At 41.6% G+C, this 27,206-nt stretch overlaps 1 protein-coding gene across 9 annotated transcripts in view; it reads right to left on the reverse strand.

Moving 5' to 3' along the window:
* Nucleotides 1-1,341: 1,341 nt before the first annotated feature.
* SCAF11 (SR-related CTD associated factor 11) overlaps nt 1,342-27,206 on the reverse strand; it is a 72,987-nt gene continuing 47,122 nt past the window's right edge. For 5 of the 9 annotated variants that reach the window (XM_008259359.4, XM_051850997.2, XM_051850996.2 and 2 more), the window contains 10 exons: nt 24,450-24,511; nt 15,900-15,958; nt 15,637-15,746; nt 14,697-14,798; nt 11,566-11,672; nt 7,709-10,402; nt 6,131-6,513; nt 4,757-4,975; nt 4,290-4,409; nt 1,342-4,032 (listed from right to left, as the gene is read on the reverse strand). In XM_008259359.4, the coding sequence (XP_008257581.2) occupies nt 3,886-4,032; nt 4,290-4,409; nt 4,757-4,975; nt 6,131-6,513; nt 7,709-10,402; nt 11,566-11,672; nt 14,697-14,798; nt 15,637-15,746; nt 15,900-15,958; nt 24,450-24,511 (4,003 nt within the window). In that variant the 3' untranslated portion in view covers nt 1,342-3,885. The remainder of the gene's footprint in view (nt 4,033-4,289; nt 4,410-4,756; nt 4,976-6,130; nt 6,514-7,708; nt 10,403-11,565; nt 11,673-14,696; nt 14,799-15,636; nt 15,747-15,899; nt 15,959-24,449; nt 24,512-27,206) is intronic. The other 4 variants (XM_051851001.2, XM_070049721.1, XM_051850998.2 and 1 more) reach the window with 3 other exon arrangements.

The following is a 27,206-nucleotide window of genomic DNA, read 5'->3' on the forward strand; positions in this document are numbered from 1 at the left end:
GAGTAGCTATGTAGACAGCTGTCTCCTTTATGCTCAGCTGCATCATCAGCCAAGACAATTACTAAATTCAGTTTATCAATTAAATGAGGTAATAGAAAGAAAGTCTAAGACAGTGAGACAAATGTGTTTTGAGAATTCTGAGATTAACCCGACACTCCCTGAAGACCTGAAATTCCTCACAGACAGTAGGTACGCACTGTTTGATGAACTCCATCAGAACGTCGCACAGGTGACCAGACTTACGCACAGGCAGGCAGTACACCCACGTGTTACAACAGAGAGCAATTCAGTCATAGTTATCCAACGTTAAAACACTCATATCCTGAAATTCAAAGTAACCTGATACACAAAAATGGAGGTTTAGAGACACAAAGGGCGTTCCAAAAAGCAGTGTTCCTACCACCTGCAGCCTGTATCAACAAACACAACTCAGCCTCCTCCAGAACATGGCACGCACACGGCTGCCATTCTAGCGGCCTCAGCTTCCTGCGGGCTGGAGAGGCACAGCACCTACGAGCACAAACCGCGTGACTGGGAGGACGGGCTGCTCTCCCGCAGCCGTAGACCTGCTCCCGTGAGCACAGAGCGCCTGGAAGGACACACCGGCTCCCTTTCAAGTAGTAGAACCAGCTCAAGAAAACAAAGATGTTCTATGCCACACATCAAACTTTTCAAAAGTACACACCAAATGGCTGAATAATTATTTTAGACATTTTATGATAAAATAAATGATTGACCAGGATATCCCACTTCTAGGAATTAATTCCCAAAAAACATCCTGAAATGTGTACAAAGACTTAACATGTAAAAATCTCTGTATCAGTCTTACTTGTTAGTCAAATCCAGAATTTGCCAACTTTACATTAAAAAAACGACTTAGTACCTAGTGAGCCGTAAGGAGTGGGATCCTGCACAGTCATTAAAACTGGCGCATCTAACACTCTACGAGAAGCAGAAAATGCTCAGCACGTCATTCTGTGGGAACAGGTTACCGCCCTGGAGCGTGCCCTGGGCTGGCACTAGCAGTCGCCTCCTTGGCGAGGCAGGGTGATAGCTGGTCCCCTCCTTCTTCTGTGTTTCAGTCTCTTCTCTTCCACACGTTTTATTTACTAAGGTTTTTCTAGTTCCCTGCAATCATTATTTAATTAGGTACAGATCCTGCCGAAATACATGCTTAAAGCTCCCCTAAGCTGCTGCAGAATACAGGCATCGACGGACATGGACACCAGTGGCTCTGTCACAAATCCAAGAAATAACTTCAACATGTTTGGAAGGGGTCACTACAGAAGTGATAGTCTCCACTCCCCAGGAACCTTAACAAGAAAATGTTAAAGACACTACTTTGTTTATCAAAAGAATTTATTAGAAAATAGGACACACGACATCTGTTTAAGAGAATTGTTTCAGTAGACAGCACTCCAACCTCATCCCACGAACAAGTCTCAGAGCCCTGGGCCACCGCTGAGTGCCTAAAGCTGCAGCTCCTGGGGGTAGCGCGGTGGGACGCACTGCACTGGAAGGAAGATGACGGGCAAAGTTGGTCATGGCGACAAAAGCAAGCACAAAACTTCTGGAATGATAATTAAGGGCAACTACTCTTAAGTCTCAAAATTCTAGGCCTCTCTCAAGCCTAAAGTATGTCAATGTGACCAAGTTAAAGGAATGAGGGTTTCGAGGATGAAGTCAATACTGAATCCTGGTAAAGAACAAGTGAAATCTGTAGGCCCACAAAATGTTTTTTGATTAATATTGTGCACATTAATTAATATTAATGTACGTTTCTGGAGGAAAAAAGAATGGCAAAGTTAAAGAAATGTAATTAACATAAAGCATCCATTTTCTACTTCATTCTTAAATATGACCAGGTTTAAAAAATTTGAGTTCTAATCCAACAACATTTTTAATTATCCATTTTAGATGCATTTGAATCAATGACCAATCAGCTACAGAACACATATTTGATATTTTCAAGAATGGTGGAAATAACTGCAAGGGATGTTAGCGGAGACCTGAGGCTTTAACTAGTGACCACACCACCTAATTTTCCATCAAGACTAAAACATGCTTGCAACACTAAGTGGCATAAAGCAAATTTTAAAACATTACACAATTCTCAAATGTTTCAAATGTAAAGAAAAAGCAGCTAAGTACGCACTGTGTGACTACTCAGCCTAGGCAGAGCAGTGTGCTACAAAATCCTCAAAGTGTGAACCAGCCAAGTCTACAACTGATATGTAGAGTTCTAAACTTAAACAACTGAGGAGTGTGCACTGGTACTTGAAACAATGTCTTCATATTCTTTTAGAAGAAATATACTTCTAAACTTCTTTCCCCATCATAATCTAAACACAAACTTTTATTAAAAAATATATATGTCAGTAGAATATCTTATTATAAATGCCCAGAAACACAGGAGGACCATAAGAAACAACTTAGAAACTTGTACAGGCTTACACTGGTAACTAAGAAAGGAAATGGACACCTACAACCTCCACGGAGGCCACCATTTAAAAATATCTTGACTATCACAGCCAGCGCCAGAAATGTACCACGCAAATAAAATGGACTTCAGACAAAGCCAATCCTGCAGGGCAATGCTCCAACAGCTGGGCTGTCATGGGTCAGTCTGTCTCAGTGGCACACCTGTGTCTGCCTGTACTTCCTCTCCCTCCAGTTACTTCCTATCTACTCAAAGTTTTATTGGAATCAGAGAGAATCTATTTTCCTTTTAAGATGCCAATCAAAAAATGGTGTTATTTTTAAACTTAACTTTTATAAAAATTAACCACATCATTACACCCTGAAAGTCTAACCAAAACTCTACAATACCCTTTCCCCCTTTGCAAAACACTCATTATATTGTCCAGAATTTTACAGTATGACTAATGGCCACTGCCAGGTCACCAAACTAAGACTTTCCTCACAGTAAAGCATCTGAGGATTTCTCAACAAAACCACAATTTCATCAGTGACCACACAGATGGACAACAACTGAAACCAGGGACCTGAGTATGGAATCCACCTTAGTGCCAAGAAGGAAGGGTTACCACTCAGCAGTTCCTCAGTTGGCACAACTGATGGTCCTAATGGGCAGACGGTACTAGGAAAGAATGTAATTTCTACAAAGTCAACACTTTCCCCAAACTGGTCTTCTAAATCAACAGACTTCGAACTTCCCATGTTGTAATCTAGCAAATCAGACTGGTTCCTCTCAGACTGGGGGGAATGAAGGCACAGAAGAAAAACAAGCAGCACAGTCTTTATTTGGTGACACAGCAGGTGAGGAGCCTCTCGGAGTCCCCAACACTGAACTTCACCACTTGGGACCGATCCTCTTTTTCTGTCGCATTTATTCAGAAATGTACTTCAAAAATACACATTAGGAACCCTGCAACTGGTATGTTCTACTTCATATTCGAAATATTTCTTGTGGTAATACATTATTTAACTATCTATAATTAGAAAGGAAAATCATAAAGACCATATTTGTTTTTTAGCCTGATAGAATAAATGTATTATATATATTTCTCTTCCAAAGCCAGTGCACTTGGAAATTCCCAATTTATGAATTCCACTGTTCCAAGCAAAGAGCTGCACGTCCTCTGGCACCCACACCTCACACAGTCCTAGCAAACACACACATGGTTTTAAATTCTTGAATTCCCTGGACTTTGCCATTATACTGGAGCTGGGTGGGAGGGGGAGATAGAAACTGCAGTGCAGAACTATATTTATTTAGAACAAAACATGATCTCCTACATTTAAAAAATAATAATTTTATAAAAACCGGATTTCAGTCAGTCACATCTGCTTCTCAGTGAATGGTGCAAGTTGCAACTGCACTTGGCAGAAATCTTGACAATGTCCTCTACTGCGCTCCTCACTTCAGCCTATGTTTTTCTCGGTAGACACAGGTTCTTCCAGAGTTTTCTTTTGGCTCCCCTTCCGTGAATATTTGTATTTGTCTACATAGGCTTTTACCAGATTTGCCACTTTCGTAGAGTTTACTTCTCCACTCTTACTATGACAAACCTAGGAAAAAGGGGGGAAAACTGTTTTCATGCATAAAAGAATAAAAGCAAAATGAAAAGCTCTGGGAAAAATCACTCAGAGATCAAAAGACATATTTTCATATTTCATGTCTTTTACGAACTAACTAAAAAGGGAAAAAGCAGACAAAAGTGAGTGAGAGCTAACTTCTATTATTTTAATTAAACCCATGCATCCCTCGGTGAAGTCAGAGGTGGTTCAAAACAACACGCACTTCATGTACTAAAGCCACAACTTACTTTATCCACTGCTTTCCGCACTATCTCCTTATATTCTTCCTTGGTGATATCTTTATTTTGATAAAATGGCTTAATGGCCAATTTTACTTCCTGTGCTGCTTTCTCTTGAATTTGCAATTTCTGATGAGAAGAAAATATGTAATTATTATTTGCCAACCACATATCTTGAAAAATTCCTTTAAAAGTATCAAACTGCAAACAGTGCATAATGACATTATAAAGCCCTCTACAAATATTAGTGTGACAAATACAGTATTTCTTCATACATATCAAACATTTCTAAAAATAATTACGTACTATTACCAGTAATTCACTGGGTAGCAATTTAGACAGAATTTTTCAAATGAATATTAGAATTCAAGATTATCAACAATAAAATTCCCTTCATGACTCATACAACAGAAAGCCGACTTTTTCATCTTTACCAGATATAGAATTATGTAGGTTGCTCTCAACCTGGAACTTGCCTTGTCTGTCTTCGAGCTATCTGCGCTGGCTTCCACTGTGACACTTACTTTGCTTTCTGCCAATTTCACAGCAGCATTAGAGGCCCTGCCGTGACTTGATGACGAAGTGTTACCAGCACTTGGTCCCTGAACTGTTCCCACATTTGCAGGGGCTGCTGGCGGAGCAGGCAGGACTGGTGTGCTCATGTTATTACTTACATGAGAAGCATTGGGAATACCCTGTTTTAAAGAGTTACCATCAGTTAATGCATGGCTTATACTCCATACAAGTCTTTTAGTTACATAATTAGAAAACATTTTTAAAAAAAGTGATTTGACTCCAATGCATAAGAGACAGGCATATTCGAGGACATCTGTGTCAAAACAGCTCTTTGAAGAAATTGAGTAAAATTTAAAAAAAAATGTATGCATTTATTTGAAAGGCACACTGACAGAGAGAGAGGAAGAATGAGTGACAGAGAGAAAGATAGATCTTCAATCTGTTGGTTCATGCCCCAAATGGCTGCTATAGCAGGGGCTGTGCCAGGCTGAAGCTGGGAGCTAAGAGCTTTTTCTGGGTCTCCCATGTGGGTGAAGGGGCCCAGGTACTTGGGCCATCACCCACTGCCTTCTCGGGGGCATTAGCAGGAAGCTGGATCAGAAACAGAGCCTCAATATTGGATGCCGCCTCCACAGGCAGCTTATTAACCTGCTGTGCCACAACATTCTCAAATAGAACTTTACCTAAGTATGTTAAGACCACTTTAATATTCAATGTATAAAGTTATACTCTCAGGGCAACACTGAGGAGAACAGCATTTGGAGCACTGTATCTTCCATACAAGGCTCCTCAGGAAAATTAATTTAAGTGCCCACACTTTAAAGAATGGAGAAAACGCGGCAGTTGAAGTCAAACAGCTGCGTCTGGGATTCCAGAATTCCTGAAAGCCAGCCGCACGACAAGCAGAAGAGTGTCTGCAATTCCTGAGTTACCTGATTCAGAGAACTCTCCCTGCTTTTGCAGCCGAGCAGATTCACGGAAAGGAAACCCAGTCAGTAACAGGCACTGAACAGCTTCCCCGGGAGCTGCCCCAAGAAGGCAGCACCGCTCCTGCACTGCAGCGGACCACTAGTTCCCAAAGGCCAGGATGGGAGGTGGGGGAGGACACTGAATTCTAGTTGGATTCCTTCTGCAGTGTTCTTGGACTGACAAGACCCTGTTCAACAGCTTGGATTTGATAGTATGTTGTTGTTTTCTGGAGGGGTTGGAGGACCGCGAGGTGAATGTCATCAAACAACTGCTGGATGCAAGGAAGCCCTTTCTTGAGCATTTGTCCCCCAAAGCTAAATGTTTACACTGGCTATGATGAAGAAACAGAGTTGCTAGGAACATACCTGCAGTTGCTTTCCCTCTGGCTGTGAAGCCATGTAGCTCATCTGCTGGGTGGGAGGAGGCGGGGGTGGGGGTGGGGGTGGTCCCTGAGATCCGGCTGCAGGAGCAGCCACCTGCAACAGAGGCACTCCTGTGTGGAGGTGCACAGGCAGCTGCGGGTGGATGGGGAAGGGGCTGCGCTGCACACTCATCAGAGGAGCAGGAACCCCCACTGGGTAGGGGAACATGTTCACAGGCGGGGGCTGCATGCCCATAGGAGGCTGCACCACACCCATCTGTGGCGGCATCGGTGTCTGCATCGGTGTCTGCATCGGTGGTTGCATTGTGGTCATTGACAGCTGGGAACCATCAACTTGTTGGCCTGTTTGGTCTTTTAGGTTAGAATCTAGCAAAAGAAGAAAGGCTTGTGAAAAAATCGTATTATAAATCTCTTTAGACAGAGAAGCAAAGAACCACTGATTACATTAAATAAAACAGAAAATACTGTACTCAGTATGGTAAAACCAATCGGCAATGTTTTAGTTTATTCCTATTATTTCTAAATAATATGAAATGATTTTCTAACTAAAACATCCAACTAAAACTATTCCTAAAAATGAGCATGTATCAACATGAGTAAAGCATCAGGTGAAATGGTCACCTAACACTAATCCTGCACAGAAGCATCCAGAGCTCGTCTGCTACAACAAACACAACACGGGGCACTTAAGTTGACAAAGAGAAGGACTGGGGTTAAGAAAAATCACAAATACTGTGCGGGTGTCTGCATTTACCTACACAATACACTATGACATACTCAACAGGGGGTTAGGATTAGGTTAATTAACTTGTTTTTCTTTTTAAATTTTTATTTATTTATTTTCATTTTATTTGAAAGGCAGAGAGAGAGAGGAGAGGTAGAGAGATCTTCCATCCACTGGTTCACTCCCTAACCCCCACAACAGCCAGTGATGGACAGGATGAAGACAGGAGAGCAGGACTCAATTCAGATCTCCTAGGTGGGAGGCAAGGACCCAAGTACTTGAGCCATCATTTCCTGCCTCCCAGGGAGCACATCAGCAGGGAACTAAATCAGAAGGAACCACACTAGAACCAAGTTCTCCAAAACAGAGTGACAGCACCCCAAGCAGTGACTTAACTGCTGTGCCAAATGCCTGCCCCCTTCCAAGTTTTCTGGCTTTTTTAATTTAAGAAGCAGTGAGACAGACAGCGCTCCCATTCACTGGTTCACTCCTCAAATGCCTGCAACATCTGGGACTAGGGGGGTGGGGGCACAGCTGGGAACTGGCAACTCAATCCAGGTCTCTGATGAGGGTGGTAGGAATCCAGTTATTTAAGTCATCAAAGCTGCCTGCCAGGAAGTACAAACATGGAGTCAGGAGCCAGTCAAGAATCCAGCTCAGGTACTCTAATGAGGGACACAGGAGTCTTAACCACTGGGCCAAATGCCCACTTTTCTCCCTGGGTTCAACTTCACGTTACAAACACTACAAATAGGGATCAGCTCAATTCATACAAGGTATTAAATGCATAACCTTTTCTCTCCAACAGAAGGGCACCATAAACAGAGAATAGGTTACCCTGGTCAGGTGCTTCCTCTTCCTGTCTTATCCATGCAGACTGTGGGCCTGAAGAATTCCTGCCACGCCGTGAGTAATAGTTCTGCACATCTGCAGGCAGCGTCTTTCTCACAGCCCAGCTGGATGCGGATGTCCACCCAGACCTGTCTGCCGGTGTATCAAATGAGAACTCTTGTTCGCTTTTCCGCTTATAGGACTGCTGTTCTGCAAACTTGAAAGACTCGTTTCCTGAACTATTTGAATTCCCTGAGAGGGGTTTCCGGTTCTGCCACCTGTTTTCACTCTGATCTGCGTAAGCAAAACCACCTCGGAAAGTGCCTCTACCCCGGTGACCCCTACCACGGTTTGGCATCCAACCAGAACCAAAGTTTCTGTTCCACGAACTCCCTGAATTTTCATTTCTACTTTCTTCCCAGTGAGAATCTTTTAACTTTTCTGGATTTCTGGTCCTTGGGTCAGGCCTAGAGTTTATTTTTTCTGTTACCCAGTTTGGACAGTCGTTTCTATGTTTGTCAGTACAACTTGGATCAACAACATCTGGATTGAGGTCGTTTCTTTCCTTCCTGGTATTTTCACTCTGTTTCTCGGGGTCACTCTTCCTGTACCAACCACTTCCTCGTGGACATCTCCAACCATCATTGGTCCATCTTTCTTTCCACCGGGGAGAGTAATCATCTCTGTCATTTCTCCCAAATGATGAGCTCTTACTCTTTGTTCTAGATCTTGATGGTGACCTAGAACGAGATCTGGACCCAGACCACCTTCTGCTTCTCCTTTCTCTATCTCGGTCTCTCCTCTGCCCATCTCTATCGCTCTCTCTCTCTCTGCTTCGGGACCTTGACTTTTCTCTTGGAGAGGAATCTTTTGCTCTGGATCGAGACCGCCTGTTCTCTCTGCAAGCATCTCTCCTAGGGGACAGTGACTCAGATGTTTTGACTTCCTTGGTACTATCTCTTTTTGGAGACCGAGACTGAGACTGCCTCCTTTCTCTCGAGTTGTCCTTTTTTGGGGAATGAGACCGAGATTTCCTCCGTCCTCTGGCAGATTCTTTCTTAGGAGATGGTGACTGAGATGTTCTGTTCTCTTTTCCAGTTTCTCTCTTGGGAGAAGGAGACTGAGACCGCTTCTTTTCTTGTGCAGAGTCTTTGCTGGGAGACCAAGTTGTAGATGGGGAGTGAAACCTAGATCTTCGAGTACGAGGCTTTCTGGCCTTCTCTGTTGCATCTACTGAGCTCTCAGATGGTTGAGGTACCATGTCAACCTTTCCATCTGCAGCATCAGCAGAAGGCACGTTACTTTCAGAACTGTGTGCCAGAGAATTCTCATCCAACTGTCTGGAATCAACATTTACCGAAGGTTCAATTTCAGGTTCATTCTGGTCGCTGCAGAATGAATCACACTCCATAGGTATCATTTCGTTATTGTCCTCACTAAAATGCTTCTCAATCTTTTCTATTTGTGTGTCAGGCAACTCCACAGGTGTGGGATGTTCAACCAGAGATTCAGTTTTTTCTTTTAAAGATTTGTCCAATTCAGTGTTGAGATTATTCTGTAATAAATTATTTTCAGAGTCTTGCAGGCTACCAAAACCTTCGTTCTCTGCAGTGTCACACGCTGCAGTTCTTTCTGCATCTGCATCTCCTGTGCACTCCAGCTCACTACTGAGTGCGCTCTCAATAGACTTCTTGTCCCCTGCTGGCATTATTTCATCCACTGAAGACTCTAATGTGGGGTTCTCCATGAGCTCTTCTTGTTTTACTGGGGAATCTTTTTGATCAACAGTATCTCCGAAAGCATTCTGTATCACTTTTTCATTAACCACAGCCTCTGCATTCTTAGATAACTCACCCAGGGGACTAAACACAGGCTGGTGTACTTCAACTTTAGATCCTGAGCATTCACAGTTATCTGCACATGCACCTGCCTTGACCTCTGGTGCAGACGGTCCAGATGTCTGGTCTGGATTTTCTAATCCATCACCTCCTTTTCCAGATGTATGTTCAGAAACCTCACTTTCTACACAGAGGACATTAGCTTCTGCACCTGCATCCTCAAGTTTTTTCATTTCCTTCTCCTCCTCTCCTACCAGCACAGCAGGGTCTTGAGTACAAGACTCGGAATGTGGAGATTCCACTTTTTCCTCTGTGTCATGATCCTCAGTATGTTCCTTGTCTTCTATTTGCTCGCTGCGGCTTTCCAAGAACACAGCAGACTGGCTTTCTGTGTTTGTCTGCACAGTGCATGCACTCTTTTCCGTATCTGATTGGTGTTCCTTCTCCAACACAGGTGGTGTGTCTGATTCTGCAGCTTCTTCATCCACTGAATCACCTGAGGATGCTTTTTCAGGAGGAGGTATGGAACTCCGAAGTTTCTTTTTTGATAAAGGTGGCTTTCGTCCTCTTCTGACAGGCTTACGTTTTGGAGCCTGTCTTGTTGGCTTTTCAGGCTCAGCTGAAGAAGAAGCACTTACAGATGCATTACTGCTCCCTGGGGCATCACACCCAGAATTAACGGACACAGGAGACTTCTGAGACTGACTGACTGCGTCAACCCTTGTGTTACGCGTAGATCTCCTCGTAGGAGCTACTGCCGCAGGTTTTCGTCTTGATCCTCTGGTGTTTGATGTACCAGAAGCTTGCTTCTTTTCTTCTCCTCCCTGAGTATGTGCTAATGCATATTCCTTCCAAGAAGAACCTAATAATATGAAAAAAAAATTTTAATGTCCTCTATATAATTTATAATTAATAGTTTGAGATTAGCTAATAGTTTTGTTAATTTTAGCATAAAATAGTGTCTGTCACAGAAAAGTGAAAGAAAATATTTATGATTCAAACTATGAAGAAATGCAGAGCTACTAGCATGTGAGTCTCAGGAAGTTTCATGAACTTTTAAAAACACTATGGAAGTAAATCATAAACAGGCTTGGATCAATGGAGCCAATTTTATAGGGGATATAAATGACAATATGTTTGATCTAATAACTGCTATCTGTTTTATGAACTGTTATTTTCAAGGCAAAAGGAAAGAGAAAACTGTAAAGTTTATCCATGAAAAAAACTTAAACTATTTGCTCGTAATTCATTAACAGATGTTACTTCTAAAAAGAGTTATGGCTTGGATCCTCAAATCTTCAACAGAAAAAAGTACAGTACAGTTAGTTTCTGAAAGCCTTACATTGTCATTTAAGACTGAAAAACAGATTTTCTAGTTGGAATGACTTTTTAATTTTTTTAATCAACACACAAAATTGTCATTTGCTGGGTACATTATGTTGTTTTGAAGTACATACAGATCATAGAATAACTAAATCTAGGTCACTGACATGTGTTACCTCACACACTTATCATTTGTATGATAAGAAATCTACCAATCACTTTCCTAGCACTGATCAAGAACACAACATGTTCTTAACGACAGTTTCCATGCTTACAACTTACTTCTGTCTGACTGAGATTCTGTATCCTTTGACCAACATCTCCCACCGCCAGTCACCCCAGCTCCTAGGAGCTGGCAACCACCATTCTACTCTGTCGTTCTATGAGATCAAGTCTGTGATATTCCACACCAGAGAGAAAACACACTTTTTGTTTTCCTGTGCCTGGCTCGCTTCATTTAGCATGTCTTCCAGGTTCATCAGTGTTAATGCAAATGACACGATTTCCTTCTTTTGATGACTGAACAGTATTCCAGTGTGCAAATATACTTGGAACAACTTTAAAATCAAGTCATTGTACAAATATTTACAGAAATATCTAGGAGTTACTATACCTTAGTTAAAGTTGTTCTATGTCATCAATATTCACATTTTTTAGAAATCAGAAGCAATAATAATAAAATAAACATTTCATAAACTTTACCAAAATTTTCTAAACATATGGTACTTGTTGGAAAAATAGTTCTGGGCAACATGGAAGAAATGAGAGGAAGGACTTCTGTTTCAGTATTCCAAGGTATAAAACCAATTCTGAAAATTCAAAACAAAATAAAGATATTTCTGTTTAAATGGTTTAAAAATTTAAATCAGCAATTCAAAACCATCAATATCCCAAATTAGATTAAAAATATTAAAGCAGAGTGCTTAAACTTATTTTGCCCAAATATCTGAAAATGTTAATTCAGGGATGCTCATTATCCAAAGATGGCTACCAAATGGTTGCAAAAAAAAAAAAACCTTTTAATAACCAAAACTATGTATTTATTTATTTATGAGAGGCAAGGAGACAGACATATACACACACAAACACAGAAGCAGACAGAGAGAGAGCTCCCATCTGCTTTGCTCCTCAACTGGCCATAATAGCTAGGGCAAGAGCCAAGAGCAGTACACTGAATCCAGGTCTCCCACATGGTGACAGGAACTCAATTACTTAAGCAAGCCATCATCACTTCTGCCAGGTTCTGTATTAGCAGCAAACTGGAGTTGAGAGCCAAAGCTGGGAACGGAACCCAGGCACTCCAATGTGGGACATGGGTGTCAAGCTGCTATGCTAGGGACTGGCACTGTGGCATAGTGGGCTAAGCCTCCACCCGCAGTGCCAGCACCATATACAGGTGCTGGTTCTAGTCCCAGCCTCCTCTTCTGATTCAGGTCTCTGCTAATGACCTAGGAAAGCAGTATAAGATGGCCCAAGTGCTTGCACCCACGTGGGAGACCCAAAGGAAGCTCCTGAATCTTGGCTTCAGATGGGCCCAGCTCCAGCAGTTGCAGCCCTTTGGGGAGTGAACCAGCGGATGGAAGACCTTTCTCTCTCCCTCCTTCTCTAACTCTACCTCTCAAATAAACAAAATAAAAAAATCAATCAACAGCTATGAAAAATACCAACCCTGAAAAAAAATCTTTAAAAGTATGTTTTCCTGATAAATTATTGGCAAAGAGAGATGAAGGTAACTTAACACACACAGGTGCTTCTCTTTTAAACAATTTAATGTAATTTTTGGTATTAAGAATTTCATTTTTTTTTTTAATTTAAAAGGCAGAGACAGACAGAGATCTTCCATCCCTTAGTTCACTTCGCAAATGCCCACAATAGGTAGAACTGGACTAGGCCAAAGGCAGAAGCCTAGAACTCAATCTGGGTCTGCCACATGGGTGGCAAGGACTCAAGGCCTTGAGCCATCATCTGCTGCCTCCCAGCATAATGAGGAGCTGGGATCAAAAGCAGAGCCAGGGCCTGAACACAGGCACTCTGAGGCATGTGGCCAACTCCAGCGGTATCCTAACGGCTGCACCAAACAACAGCCCCTGTTTCAGTTTTCATTCTTTCTTCAGCACTACTGAAGAAAATCAGTGTGCTTAAGGTAACAACACAGTCTGTGTGTACATTTCTGTGTAACTACAGCCCAGTCTAGAAAGTTGGCATTCTCGCCTGTCTAGAAGGCACCTCACACGCTTCTACCCTACTTCCTCCTCCCCAGGCAACCAGTGAGTGCTGTACTATCAGTGTCATGGTAAAATTCCTCACTCTGAGGACAATGGCTCTTTAATGCACCCAATGTGTGGACAGACCTGTTACAACCCTCCACAACTGTCTGCATTCCAGCCCAAGGCCCTTGTCAGCTCCTGTTTGTACTCCTCCTTGTTCAGCTGAGTTCTCCTAACAACCATTACTTCATTCAGAATAGTGAGATTCTAGAGTAGAAGAGAAGCTTGAAAAACAGTGTGTAACTTGTACAAAAATATGTAACTGTAAGGAAAGTTTTGTTATGTACATACCTGGACTTCCTAATTTTATTTCTATTTAGGCTCTGTTCTTATTCTGAGAGGGTAAATGCAGAACCACATTCTAGTGACATAAAAGATAAAATACTACTGTTCTCCAGGAATGAGCTTTACAGAGCAGTCTGATTTAAGTACAAATTATGGACAGGGCATTTGGCTACGAGCTTCAGGACCTACATCCAGAAGTACCAGAGGACACACAGTCACGAATGCCAAGGCAGAGAAGACACATGACTGACTACCCATTCAGAAGGACATTTTGGAGAAGGGGACTATAGTAACAGAGCTTCAGCGCAAGGTACCAGCAAGGGCACAGAGCAGAGGAAGCGTAACGGTGGGAATGCTCGCAAGAAACAAACGTTCTGTAGATGCTCTCACACCCCACCCATCTTTTTTCTTTCTGTAAGATTTATTTTATTTATTTGAAAGACAGAGTTTCAGGGAGAGGTGGAGACAGAGAGAGAGGTCTTCCTCTCTGCTTTCCCAGGCCATAGCAGAGAGCTGGATCTGAAGAGGAGCAACCAGGCCTAGAACCGGTGCCCACGTGGGATGTTGGCGCTTCAAGCCAGGGCGTTAACCCTCTACGCCACAGCGCCAGCCCCTCCATGTCTCTTTTCAAATGAAGAGACAGAGAGAGGGAGGAGACAGATCTTCCATCCTTTGGCTCACTCCTCTCTTGGCCTTTTTAAGGCTGAATAATATTTCTGGGTGTGTACATGTCACATTTTTCCTGAAAGGCAGAGTTACACACACATACACACATACACACACACACACACACACACCAGGGGTGGGGGTCTTCCATCTGATGGTTCGCTCCCCAAATGGCCACAATGGCCAGGGCTGGACCAGGCCAAAGCCAGGAGATTCACCAAGTCTCCCACCTGGGTGCAAGGGCCCAAGTACTTGGGCCATCTTCTGATGCTTTCCCAGTACCTTAGCAGGGAGAGACGGATTGGAAATAGAGGAGCCAGGACTGAAACTGGTGCCTCTTTCGGACACCAGCGCAGAAGAGGGAGGCTTAACCTGTTGCGCCACAGTATCAGGCCCAGGTGCTCTCCCTTGTAAATTACTCTAGCACAGAAATGCTTACACTAGAAAACCAACACTAAGGAGACACTTCCAAGGGCATTTGAAACACCAAAGCTTTGTAGGACAATTCCTTAGGAAGATTCTTATTGAATAATGTGCCCCTGTACCAAAGAAGTATTAATGCTATTCTGTGTTCATGACAGCATATAAACACTTTAGTAATCTTTTTTTTTTTACCTTCCAATTCCAGGTAACGTATCAGGAAACCATGACAATTCCAGTTCTCGCCTCTTCTGCCTAATCAATTCACTGATTTCATTGACTTCTATAAATTCTGTACTGAAAGATAAATTTTGGAGGGTCATGGGAACGCCAAATATTTAATTTTTGATTTAAATAGGCTTACATCAAGAACAGCAGCAGTTTTCCTGCCTAATAATATGAAGCATATGTTTTTCTATTTGAACATTTTCAAAATAAACTCATTCCTAAAATAAGCAAAAATTTTATATTAGAAAGTTAACATTAATCATCCAATTTTTTTAAAAAGTTAATTCAGACTAATAGCTTCATACTTAGGATAAATTGTGGGTGTAATATTTTCCCACTCTAAGAGGAAAAGACAAAAAAAAATAAAGCACACTTACTGCAACCAAAAACTGGATCTAGTTTAACTTTTTAAAAGGCTACTTAGCTGTGATGGGTTCTTTGGTACCTTGCTAAGTTCTAACATTAAATTACACACTCTTACTCTGTCTGGTTTGTTCAACTAATTGTGATTTTTGAAACCTCAATTTAATCTTTAAATTCCACAAATATCTACCTAGTTTCCAGATGGCTGTCACTTTGAGGTGAAAGGTGACACCTGTTCTAACAGGGCTCTGCTTTATTAAGTACTACTTCTACAGCTTAACAAATTCTCTCTTTCTGTCTCATGCACAAGCTTGTTCAGAACTTACCCAACTTATGAAAAGAAAATAATAGGCAGTCACTGCATAAGAGAGATACTCACAAAACAGATGCTTCTTTGCTAGAATCTGTTTATTTTTTAAAAAATCTAAAAACAAAGTGAGACTTTTACAACTTTGAGGCCCAAATTTTATTCCCATCAAACTATAATTAAAACACTGAAAATATCATGTATAAATTGCAAAAATTAATAAAAGAAAATACTAACCAATAAGATTGACAGATAAGAGAAGATTCTCCAGTGTAACAATTAGAAGAAAAGATATTGGAGAAAAAATTTCTGAAGCACCGACTTCCATGTTGATTTGCTCGTCGAGGCTAGAAAAATAAGATACCATTAATCAAAGACAAATACCTCAATATAGGTACATAATAGTTACATGAAAACATTTTTATATACTTGAGGCACTAGAACCATGTACTAAATAAGCATGAAGTGTTATTACCTACAAATTTTTTATTTCAACAAACCTTATTTATCTTTATTACTGCATTTTTCTTTCCTCCTGTTTCTCTGTGTGAAGAGTTTCCTATATAAAGACACAGAAGGATTTGGTTACCTTGTCTTAATTTTTATTTTAAAAAGCTGTAAAGCAATACTGATACTAGCTGTAAACCAGTACTGACACTGGCAAGAGAAAGTTAATACAAAAGCTGCATTTCAAATAATTTCCATATATAAGGTTTATAAACATTATGTTTATAAAACTCTCCCATCCTATGTTGTTAAGCCAAAGATATGAGAAAATATAAAAGGCCACAACAGAGAAGACCGATGTGCAAAACTGCAATGCTCAGACACCGGAATATCAAAATTCTAGTTAACATTTTTTGCCACACCATTCAAACTTCAGCCACCTTGTCACAAAAAGTATACACAAGGAGTCAACCTAATAGTTCTTTCCTAGCTTTTCTCTTAGGAAGAGGTACTGTTAACTCATCTCAAGAAGAAGCTGAGGCTGGCGCCGCGGCTCACTAGGCTAATCCTCCACCTAGTGGCGCCGGCACACCGGGTTCTAGTCCCGGTTGCCCCTCTTCCAGGCCAGCTCTCTGCTGTGGCCAGGGAGTGCAGTGGAGGATGGCCCAGGTGCTTGGGCCCTGCACCCCATGGGAGACCAGGAAAAGCACCTGGCTCCTGGCTCCTGCCATCGGATCAGCGCGGTGCGCCGGCCGCAGTGCGCCGGCCACAGCGGCCATTGGAGGGTGAACCAACAGCAAAGGAAGACCTTTCTCTCTGTCTCTCTCTCTCACTGTCCACTCTGCCTGTCAAAAATTTAAAAAAAAAAAAAAAAAAAAGAAGAAGAAGAAGAAGAAGAAGAAGCAGCTGACCAGGAACCTGGGGCCATCGGCACTCTCAACCATAAATTACCATTTGGCCACTGACATCCACTTCCAGCTGATCTGAAGCCAGGAGCCAGGAGCTTCTTCTGGATCTCCTATGCGGGTGCAGGGGACCAAGGGCTTGGGCCATCTTCCATTGCTTTCCCAGGCCATAGCAGAGAACTGGATAAGAAGTGGAGCATCCAGGACTCAAAATGGCGCCCGGAGGCCAGCACTGCAGGTGGCGGCTTTACCTGCTATGCCACAGTGCTGGCCCCCTGGATAAGTTTCTGACTTCAGCCTGGCCCAGCTCCACTTGTTGCAGTCATTTGGGGAGTTAATCAGCAGATGGAAGATCTGTGTGTGTGTGTGCGTGTGTGTGTGTGTAAAATTCTTTCAAATAAATAAAATAAATATTTTTAAAAATGGGCTCATCATTATTCATCAAATAAGGGACACGTTTAATAAGCTGTAAAGACAAAAAGGCAACCTAACATCAGAGGACAGAAATAGCTTACTAACTTCTCATTTTCTTTTTCTTTTGAAGATTTTATTTATTTATTTGAGAGGCACAGTTAAAGACAAAAAGAGGGAGAGACAGAGAAAGAGGTCTTCTATCTGCAGGCTCACTCCCCAGATGACAGCAATGGCCGGAGCTGGAATGACTCAAAGCCAAGAGCTTCTTCCTGGTTTCCAATGCAGGTGCACAGGCTCAAGCACTTGGGTCACCTTTCATTGCTTTCCAGGCCCTCAGCTGAGAGCTGGATTAGAAGAGGAGCAGCTGGGACATGAACTGGTGCCCATAGGGGATGCCACAGGCAGAGGCTTAGCCCACTATGCCACAGCGCCGGCTCCACTGCCTCCTCTTTTGACAGCTTTAGAAACTTTCTAAGAGGCTACCTGACTTCCCATCTTTTTGAAATACCTGTATCACATTAGTTTTCTTAAACTGGTTTCACCACTTCATGGCACAAGAAAAAGGGGGGGGGGGGGAACAGAACAAAACAAAATTTTTTAATGTTGTCTATGAGGAGGCTTCAAAATGTTCAAAACCATAAATTAAAAATAGCATCTTTATTTCTCACCAGAAGTTCCATCAAATTCAAAACACTTTCTGAACAATGATATCAATTATTTAGTCTATGTAACTGAGGGTTCTAAGAATTTACCACACCACCATTGTGGTACAGCAGGTTAAAGCTCTGCCTGCTCCACTTCTGATCCAGGTCCCTGCTATGGCCTGGGAAAGCAGCAGAAGAGGGTCCAAGTCGTCGGGCCCCTGTACCCACGTGGGAGATCCAGAAGAAGCTCTTGGCTACCAGCTTTGGATCGGCTCAGCTCTAGCCTTTGCAGCCATTTAGGGAGTGAACCATCAGATGGAAGACTCTCTCTCTCTCTTTCTCTACTTCTCTTTGTAGCTCTTTCAAATTAAAAAAAAAAAAAAAATGACTAGGAATGTAAATGAAGGGCATTTTTTTTTCTTAGAAGAGAATTTATGGCATTGTTACTTATTTTTAAAACATTTATTTTTAATTTTTTTTGAAAGGCAGGGTGACAGAGAGAGAGAGATCATCCATCTACTTGTTCACTCCCCAAACACACAGAACAGCTGGAGCTGGGCCAGCCCAAAGCCAAGAGCCAGGAATTCTAATCAAGTCTCCCACAAAGTAGGCAGGAGCTCAAGCACTTGATCCACCATCTGCTGCCTCCCAGAAGGCATGAACAGAAAGCCATACTGGAAGAAGAGCAGCCAGGACTCGAACCAGCATTCCCACATAGTGACTTACCCTGCTGTGTCACAATGACTGCCTCTGGAGAGTTTTTAAATATTAACTAAAGGAAAATGGGTACCCTTTGATGTTTTTTAAGATTAGGAAAGAAAGAATGAAGAAGAAACCAATCAGGACTTTTAAGATGGATATAAAATGGAGATCTGATGATTTTGCATCAAGACTTTTACAAAGTTGCCCTTTACTTGATGTCAGAGTTCTATAGTGGTGAAGGATTCTCTGGGAAACTCTCTTGGGCGTTTTTCTACTGAAGTTTTGGCCACTTTTCTCAACACATTCTCAGAACAAACAAATGCTATCATTCTTTAGCCCTCCAGAATATGAACCAGCAAAATGCCTTGAGTAACACAAGAAACTGTTGCCATGACCTTTGCTCCTGACCAGTCTGCTCTGGCTTTGATTGATCCACTTCCACCACTTAGTAGCCATTGCTTTGTTTCTGGTTTACCTCCAGGATTGTACTGACAAAGCAATGTTTCATCTCCTGTTACAATTCTTGGAAGAAATGCTTTAGGATCTTTCTTAAAAAAAAAAAAAGAGAGAGAGAGAGATTTATTTACTTGAAAGGAAGAGTTACAGAGAGGCAGAGGCAATGGCAAAGGCAGAGAGAGAAGTATCTCATCCACTGCTTCACTCCCCAAATGGCCGCAACAGATGGAGCTGTGCCAATCCAAAGATAGGAGCCACAAGCTTCTTCTGTGTCTTCCACGAAGTGCAGGGGCCCAAGCACTTTGGGCCATCTCCTAGTGCTTTTCCAGGCAGAAAGCTGGATCAGAAGTGGAGCAGCCAAGACTCGAACCAGAGCCTATATGAGAAGCCGGCACTACAGGCGGGGTCTTTACCCACTACACTACAGCACCGGCCCCATTTGTTTAACATATCCACTGGGAGCCAGCATTGCAGCACAGTGAGTTCAGCCACTGCTTGTGATGCAGACATACTGTGTCAGAGTGCCAGTTCAAGTCCTGGATGCTCTGTTTTTATTCTATCTTCCTACTAATGAGCCTGGGAAGGCAGCAGAGATGGTCCAAGAACTTGAGCCACCCATGTGGGAAACCAGGCTACAGTTCCTGGCTGTTATAGCCATTTAAGGAGTGAACAAGCAGATGGAAGCTCTCTCTCTCTTGATCTTGATCTCTCACTTTCTCTCTCTCTCTCTCTCCCCCTCCCTCCCTCTCTGTTGCTCTGCCTCTCAAATAAATAAATAAAACTTAGCTCCACTTTTTCAGTCAGAAATATATAAACTGAGCCAACTAAAACGTCTATGTTGCTAGCTATCATTTATTGTTAACTGTTGTTCCTCTTCAGTAAGGGTGCTAGCAAGATGAATTTTTTTCCTCACAAACTAATGGTGGCTTCATCTTCAACACTCTTATCCTCTCTTAAAATAAGTTACCCGGCCGGCGCTGCAGCTCACTAGGCTAATCCTCCACCTTATAGCGCCGGCACACCGGGTTCTAGTCCCGGTCGGGGCGCCAGATTCTGTCCCAGTTGCCCTTCTTCCAGGCCAGCTCTCTGCTGTGGCCCGGGAGTGCAGTGGAGGATGGCCCAGGTGCTTGGGCCCTGCACCCCATGGGAGACCAGGAGAAGCACCTGGCTCCTGCCTTCGGATCAGCGCGGAGCGCCGGCCACAGCGGCCATTGGAGGGTGAACCAACGGCAAAGGAAGACCTTTCTCTCTGTCTCTCTCTCTCACTGTCCACTCTGCCTGTCAAAGAAAAAAAAAAAAAAAGTTACCCAATTGTAAATTGCTGATTTCTTTAGATTAATATATGAAAGGTTTATGGGGATAATATAAATGATTTTATCATTCTTCTATACAATATTCATAATGTGAATGTTTGTTTTTGTTTCAATTGTAGCAAAACACATGCTGCTCTGATAGGAACTCTTTTCAAACTGACGTCTTATTCTTCTCAGTTTCTCAAATCAGAATCTGCTCATGTTCCATAAGTTAGTGAGAGTTCACTTGGGTGCAAAAATTTTCTTAGAACCCATGCATAGTTTTTCAGAGTTCACTGTCCATGAACTTTTTGAAGAACCCAAATATTTGCATAGCATTACTGCTTATGATACTGTATACATAAATTTCAGCTTCGCTGATCAAAATTCTCTATGATCTCATTCTTCTTTTCAATCATCATGGTCTTAGTCATTTTTTCCTGAACTCGAGAGTGAGGAAAGATATGATAAGCCAGAAGAAATCACCAGTTTCACATAGGAACAAAGTACAGATACACATGTATCAACAGAAACTGATCACCACTAAATAAGACAAAGGTGAATAGTTCTTATTTATACATAATATACAAACACACATATTTCTTGAGAGTATCTCTATTTGGATATATGCTAGATATTCTACATATTCAAAACATAATTTCCCCCATCTTTACCAAGGTATAATTGACAAAACTGCAAATACTTAAGGTATACTACTTAACATTCTGATACATAAACACACTGTGAATAATTACCATCACCAAGCTAATTAACATAACTACCATCTCACATTAATTTTATAGTAAGAACACTTGATATCTGCCCAGTGATCAAATCTCAACACAATACCATTACTACATTTCCACTGTTGACTTCAGGTTTTCAGAACTTACTCATCATGCATAAATAAATCTCTGGACCCCTTGACTAGCACCTCTCCATTTCCTCCTTCCCCCAGCAACTACCATTCTTCTCTCAAATGACAGTTTTTGACTTAACCCTCCCACACATTCTCTTCCCCACCTCCCTTTCTCCGTAACCTCAGAGTCAACCTTTAACTTCCTTCTTTCTTGTATCTTACAACCAATCCACCCACCTATCTGGCAGGCTCACCTTTGAAATACCACCTATACAGAACTGAAGTCTTCTCATCACGTCTACTGGCCTAAGCCACAGTAATCTGCAGCGAGGAAAGCTGTCGCCTAACCAGTCAATCTTGGCTTCTACTCCTACCCTCCTGCGATTTTCTTCCCTCTGCCAGAGTGAGCCTTTAAAAATTTGTCAGATCTGGGGCCGGCGCTGTGGTGCAGAGGGTTAACACCCTGGCCTGCAGTGCCAGCATCCCATATGGACACCAGTTTGAGACCCGGCTGCTCCACTTCCAGTCCAGCTCTCTGCTATGGTCCGGGAAAGCAGTAGAAGATGGCCCAAGTCCTTGGGTCCCTGCACCCACGTGGGAGACCCGGAAGAAGCTTCTGGCTCCTGGCTTCGGATCGGCGCAGCTTCAGCTGTTGCGGCCAATTGGGGAGTGAACCATTAGATGGATGACCCCCCCCCATGTAACTCTTTCAAATAAATAAATAAATCTTTAACAGCAACAACAACAAAAGTGTCAGATCATGATACCCTGATAATGTTTCCAATCTCACAGAGGGCCTGAATGACCTACCCCAACAATGTGACTCTTCCTCCTCCATCTGCCTCAGTCTTTCTAGCTACAATGGCCTCTCTGCTGTTCCTTGAACATACCAAGAATACTACCATAGGGCTTTTATTCACGCTTGCTAAGTTCCTCAGATGTCATTATGCTTAATTCCTTATTTCTCTAAGATCACTGCTCAAACACATCTTTACAAGGCTTTCCCTGACCCTTCATATAAAAATATCTCCACAATACCATAATCCTAAAATACTTTACTGAGTTTTTTCTTTAAAGCACCTATTACTACTAGTCTTACATCTTTTTAATGCCCACAAGAGGACACACTACTGACATTTTTTCTCTTTTGATCACTACTGCCACAGTAAGTCTTTGTTGAATGAAAAAGAGCTCTCATTTCCTTTTGCCTCCCTGAAAATAAACATCTTACTCTGGATATGTGTTAACTATGAAGCAGAATTTAAACCAAAGTAGTTTTTAAGTTAACTAATGTCTCAATATGTGAAGAAAAACCAGACCTGTCACTTACCAAATTCTCATATATCAAAGAAAAATGAACTAAATGGTTAATCAATATGTACTTAGTTCCCTTCAAATCAGTCCAGACTGGCTCATTAGTATACTTGCTCATAACTACCTAGCAGATACTCATATTATTTACTCATAAGTGTAATGTGTATTCCTGCCTATCCTAAACCAAATAAATGACTTTAGGCATTTTAAATACACAGAACATTAGGTTGCAAATCTTACACAATGTTAACCTGAGAGGAAAATTTTTTTCTAAAAATTTTAAGTTAGCTATGCAACCTTAAATTGGCTTAAGAAGTCCACTAAGATGTCTTAAACTGGATTATGATGTCCATTTACTATTCTAAACAGAAAAAGAAAATCTCAGATCAGAATGAATCTTACATTCTTATAAATGGCCTCTACTGATCTGTTGATGTTTCTAAAAACTCCAAGCAGTGGCTGGCACCGCAGCTCACTTGGCTAATCCTCTGCCTGCAGCGCCAGCATCCCATATGGGTGGCCGGTTCTAGTCCTGGTTTCCTGGTTGCTCCTCTTCCAGTCCAGCTCTCTGCTGTGGCCAGGGAGTACAGTGGAGGATGGCCCAAGTGCTTGGGCACCTGCAGCCGCGTGGGAGACCAGGAGGAGGCACCTGGTTCCTGGCTTCAGATTGGCGTAACTCCAGCCATAGTGGCCATTTGGGGACGGGGGAGGGTGAACCACCGAAGGAAGACCTTTCTCTTTCTCTCACTGTCTAACTCTACCTGTCAAATAAATTAAAAAAAAAAAAAACAAAAAAAAACAAAAAAAAAAAAAACTCCAGGCAGGAGATACATATTTAAAAGAAAATTACTGTGGTGGTAAAACTCAGATTAAGATAATGAGATTAGGCCAAACTCTCCACAGAAAATTTTAAAAATCATTTCACCTTCTACAATTCAATTTTGCAACCTAAATTACCAAGCAGCTCACAGTAAGAAAAGATGTCAATCTACAGCAGTCTCACAATAAAACAAACTCATATTCATAGCCAGAGGTCAATCAACAAATGAAAAGTTCTTTTAACCACTGAAGTCCAGAGATCACAACAAACTTTTAATGCAATTTCACTTTAATAGAAAATCATCAAAGGTAGAACACTTATTAATCTACAAATCTAACCTGAGATCATGTAAATTCCAATCAGAAAAACAAAACAAACAACCAAATTTGGTATTCAAAATGCATTAAAAAGTTATTTATTTTTAAATAAAATAAGTGCATTCATTGCTTTCTACCTCACTGATTAACCAATTAGTTCTATCTATTACTTGAAAATCGCTTTAACATGCCTAGAAAGCAAACGCCCACCTCCTGGCTTACAAACAGCTCCAAGTTACAGGCTACTAAAGCAGAGCCAACAGCAGGCACTGCAAGGACGACCGCGGCATCCTTGGGGGGGCTCGTTTGCTCAGGCCTCGCTACAAAGCCTACCTGGATTAACAGAATCACACATTGCACAGGTGAAAGACAGGAATATTTATCTGCTCATGAGGTGTATGTATTAGCGGTGCTCCATTTCCAGACAAAACTTCAAACTGAACGTCTGGCTGTAGGTCAAATCACAGCTGCCTCTGGAACTGTGATTTAGTGTCTTGCTGTCACAGATTTCCTTTGCTGCTGACACAGCCACTGGCCTACAGGTATTTTAGCTCTTCTTCCCTAAGGTGGTCTGCACTACTAAGGGACGTAAAACCACAGTTCAGGATGCTAAACACCGAGCAGCTGGGAAATACTCTTTGCTATCAACACTACCCCTCCCCTGCTTCCCACACACACATACACCCTTCCTCCAAGCTGAGCAAAAAGAAAAAGTAGAAAGAGAACAGCACCAATGATCCCAGGAAAGTAAAGTTTATGTGCAACTGAATACCGTTTACAGAGCTCTATGCTCTACTATTCTCAAAACCAGTAATGAGAATTCTGGTACAACCATTAAACTAAAAAACAAGAAAAGGTAGAACACATGAACAAAACATACCATGTATGATCCTCAAATCATGAACTCTTGCACTTAGATCTTCTCTTCCAGTAATTTTTCTTCTGTAAACATCAAAAAAATTTGAAAGAATTAAACGAAAATCCTCATTCTGCTCACTTGCTTTGAACTAATTATCCATTCAAACAAAATCTAATATAAATGCATTTTATTAACTATCTTGAAAGTCTGATAAATGGCTTAAATAACACTCTCACAAACTCCTATGAGATACTGGAATGTCAGTCAGAATTTTATATGAGTTGTACCATCTCAATCTTTAGACAATAATGTCTTTATTTTTTTCCCCTGATATCTGCTAATTCTGCTTTCTTTAACTCCTTTTGCTATGCATTTTCTTTGAAACTATACATCTGTTTAAAACACCTGGGCCATCTTCTGCTGCTTTTGCAAGTACATTAGCAGGAAGTACATCAGAAATGGAGCAGCCAGGACACAAACAGGATCTCCAAACATGGGATGTAGGTATTCCAAGCGGTAGGTTAAGCCCACTGACCCACATCTGAGTCTTAAAACAACACTGGTTGGTCATGGCTGGCTGACTACTGAGCCATGCAGATCTGAAGTAAACATAAACTACTAAAAGGGCCATTAGAAAATTTCAGCCAAGAGGGCTGGGAGTTGTTGCATAGTAGGTTAAGTCGCCAGCTGTGATGTCCACATCCCAAATCAGAGTTCAATTTTGACTCCCAGCTAAACCACTTCCAATCCAGCTTCCCACTAATGTGGTGGGAAGCAGTGGGTGACGAGTGGAAGTACATGGGTCCCTGCCACCTGCTTGGGAGACTAAGATGAATTTCTGGTTTCCAACTTTGGCCTAGCCCAACCCTAGCCATTGTGGCCATCTGGGAGTAAATCAGGGATGTAGGATCTCTCTCTTTCCCTCCCCCCTTCCCTCCCTCTCTCCCTTTTTTCTCTCTGCCTTTCAACTAACTAAACAGATCTTACCCCCCCAAAAAAAAATCTAGCAAAGTCTGATTGGTTGCTACTCCATACCCAGCTGCTATTCTCCACTCCAGGTCACCACCAAGAAAAAAAACACCTCTTCAATTCCTTATTTGAAACTCGCAGGGAGTATCAGAGACAAGGTTGTTACGGTTTTACTTAGAGGGGAGAGATAAAACTGCATGTATCGTTTCTGTGTGGTATGCTCAGCAACAGAAGGCTAAAAGGCAGGCATGCTATAAACACCCAAAGGACTCCAAAACCTCCGAATATACTGGAAATAGCCAAACGGTGACCAAGATTTTCTCCCCGGAATAAATCATTAAGGATATGATGTGGTGAACGAAAGAAACTACTGCGTTGTATCTGTCATATCCCTACCCCAACCTCTTAGAACAAAGCTCTGAGAGAAAGCTTTTCATAAACACATTGACCACCTCAGCTGTGTTAGACCCAAATAAAAGACATGAGGCTTACACCTCACTCAGTAATGACAATCTGCACTTTCAGAAAGAACTGGGTATTTCCAAGGGAGCAAAAATTGCACAGCTGTGATGTCACAGGCAGTGATTAGAGTTGTATCAAGAACAAAGATGCCAAAAGGTTATTTCTTCACTGTAACTTAGAAAAGTGTATTAATACCTACTATGCAAAAATAAATGCAAAAATCAAAATTGACTCAAGAATACTTAAGAAAATTTGGGGCTCCTGGCCAGGCTCTTGAGATGCATATTCATTAAAACCATACATAAAGTGTTGTAGCTAAAAAGTATGTTTTTCTGGCAGAAGACATTGTATCTTTATTCACAAGAATGTAATTTCTCAAAAGTTCAGATCTTAGGAGCTACAATGTTATAAATTAGTGGTGGGCTCAATAATTCTCAGAGATTACTGCCAACTGTTTTAGTAACTAAATAAATTTATTCTCTTAAAACATTTGCATTCTAGGACAGGCATTGTGCAGGTGTGGTTCAAGTCCCAGCTCCTCTGTTTCTGATTCAGCTTCTCTGTAATGCTGCCTAGCAGATAATGGCCCAAATACATGAGTCTCTGCCACTCACATGCCAGGCTTCAAGCTGGCCCAGACCTGGCTGTTGAGGGCATTTAAGGAGTGAGACAATAAATGAAAGATCTCTCTCTCTCTCTCTCTCTGTTGCTTTCTCTTCCAAATAAATATTTTCAAAAAAAGAAATTGGTATGCTAAATAAACAATTATAGATTTAATTATGACGATTGTATATCTTAAAATTACAACTTTTAGACATTTCTAAATACATATAGATGAAAAAAGATAAGTTTTAAGTATATTAAATAAGTTAAGCATTAATATATCAAATTCCAGTATACTATTTGTATTCCACTCAGTTCCAAACACTATGCTAAGTACCTGTGTATTAAACACAAGTATTAAGCACTATATTCTAAACAACTGCGCTAAAGTAAGGTAAGGATTTGAACAACAGAAATTAAAGAAACCAATCCAAATACATTACCAAGTTTTTAAACATAAACACTTAACTACAGGAGGTAGCAAGAGCCTGCTACAACCCAAGTCAGAAAACTGTGAAAGGTAATAAGCAGTTCCAGTTGTAACTGCCTCGGGAAGAACACACCGCAGGATATCACCAGTTACTCCCTGCTGTTTTGTCAGGATACTTAGATCAGTGCTGCTCTAGGTATGGCCTGAGCACCAGCACCATTGTTACAGTTCTGTGGTAAGTACTAAAAACAAAGGTAAGCATTTACAATTTACAAAAGTTTTAACTTAAAACATTAGGAAAAAAAGAGATAAAA

The sequence above is a fragment of the Oryctolagus cuniculus genome, chromosome 9 (genome assembly GCF_964237555.1).
Source record: "Oryctolagus cuniculus chromosome 9, mOryCun1.1, whole genome shotgun sequence".
Lineage (NCBI taxonomy): Eukaryota > Metazoa > Chordata > Mammalia > Lagomorpha > Leporidae > Oryctolagus > Oryctolagus cuniculus.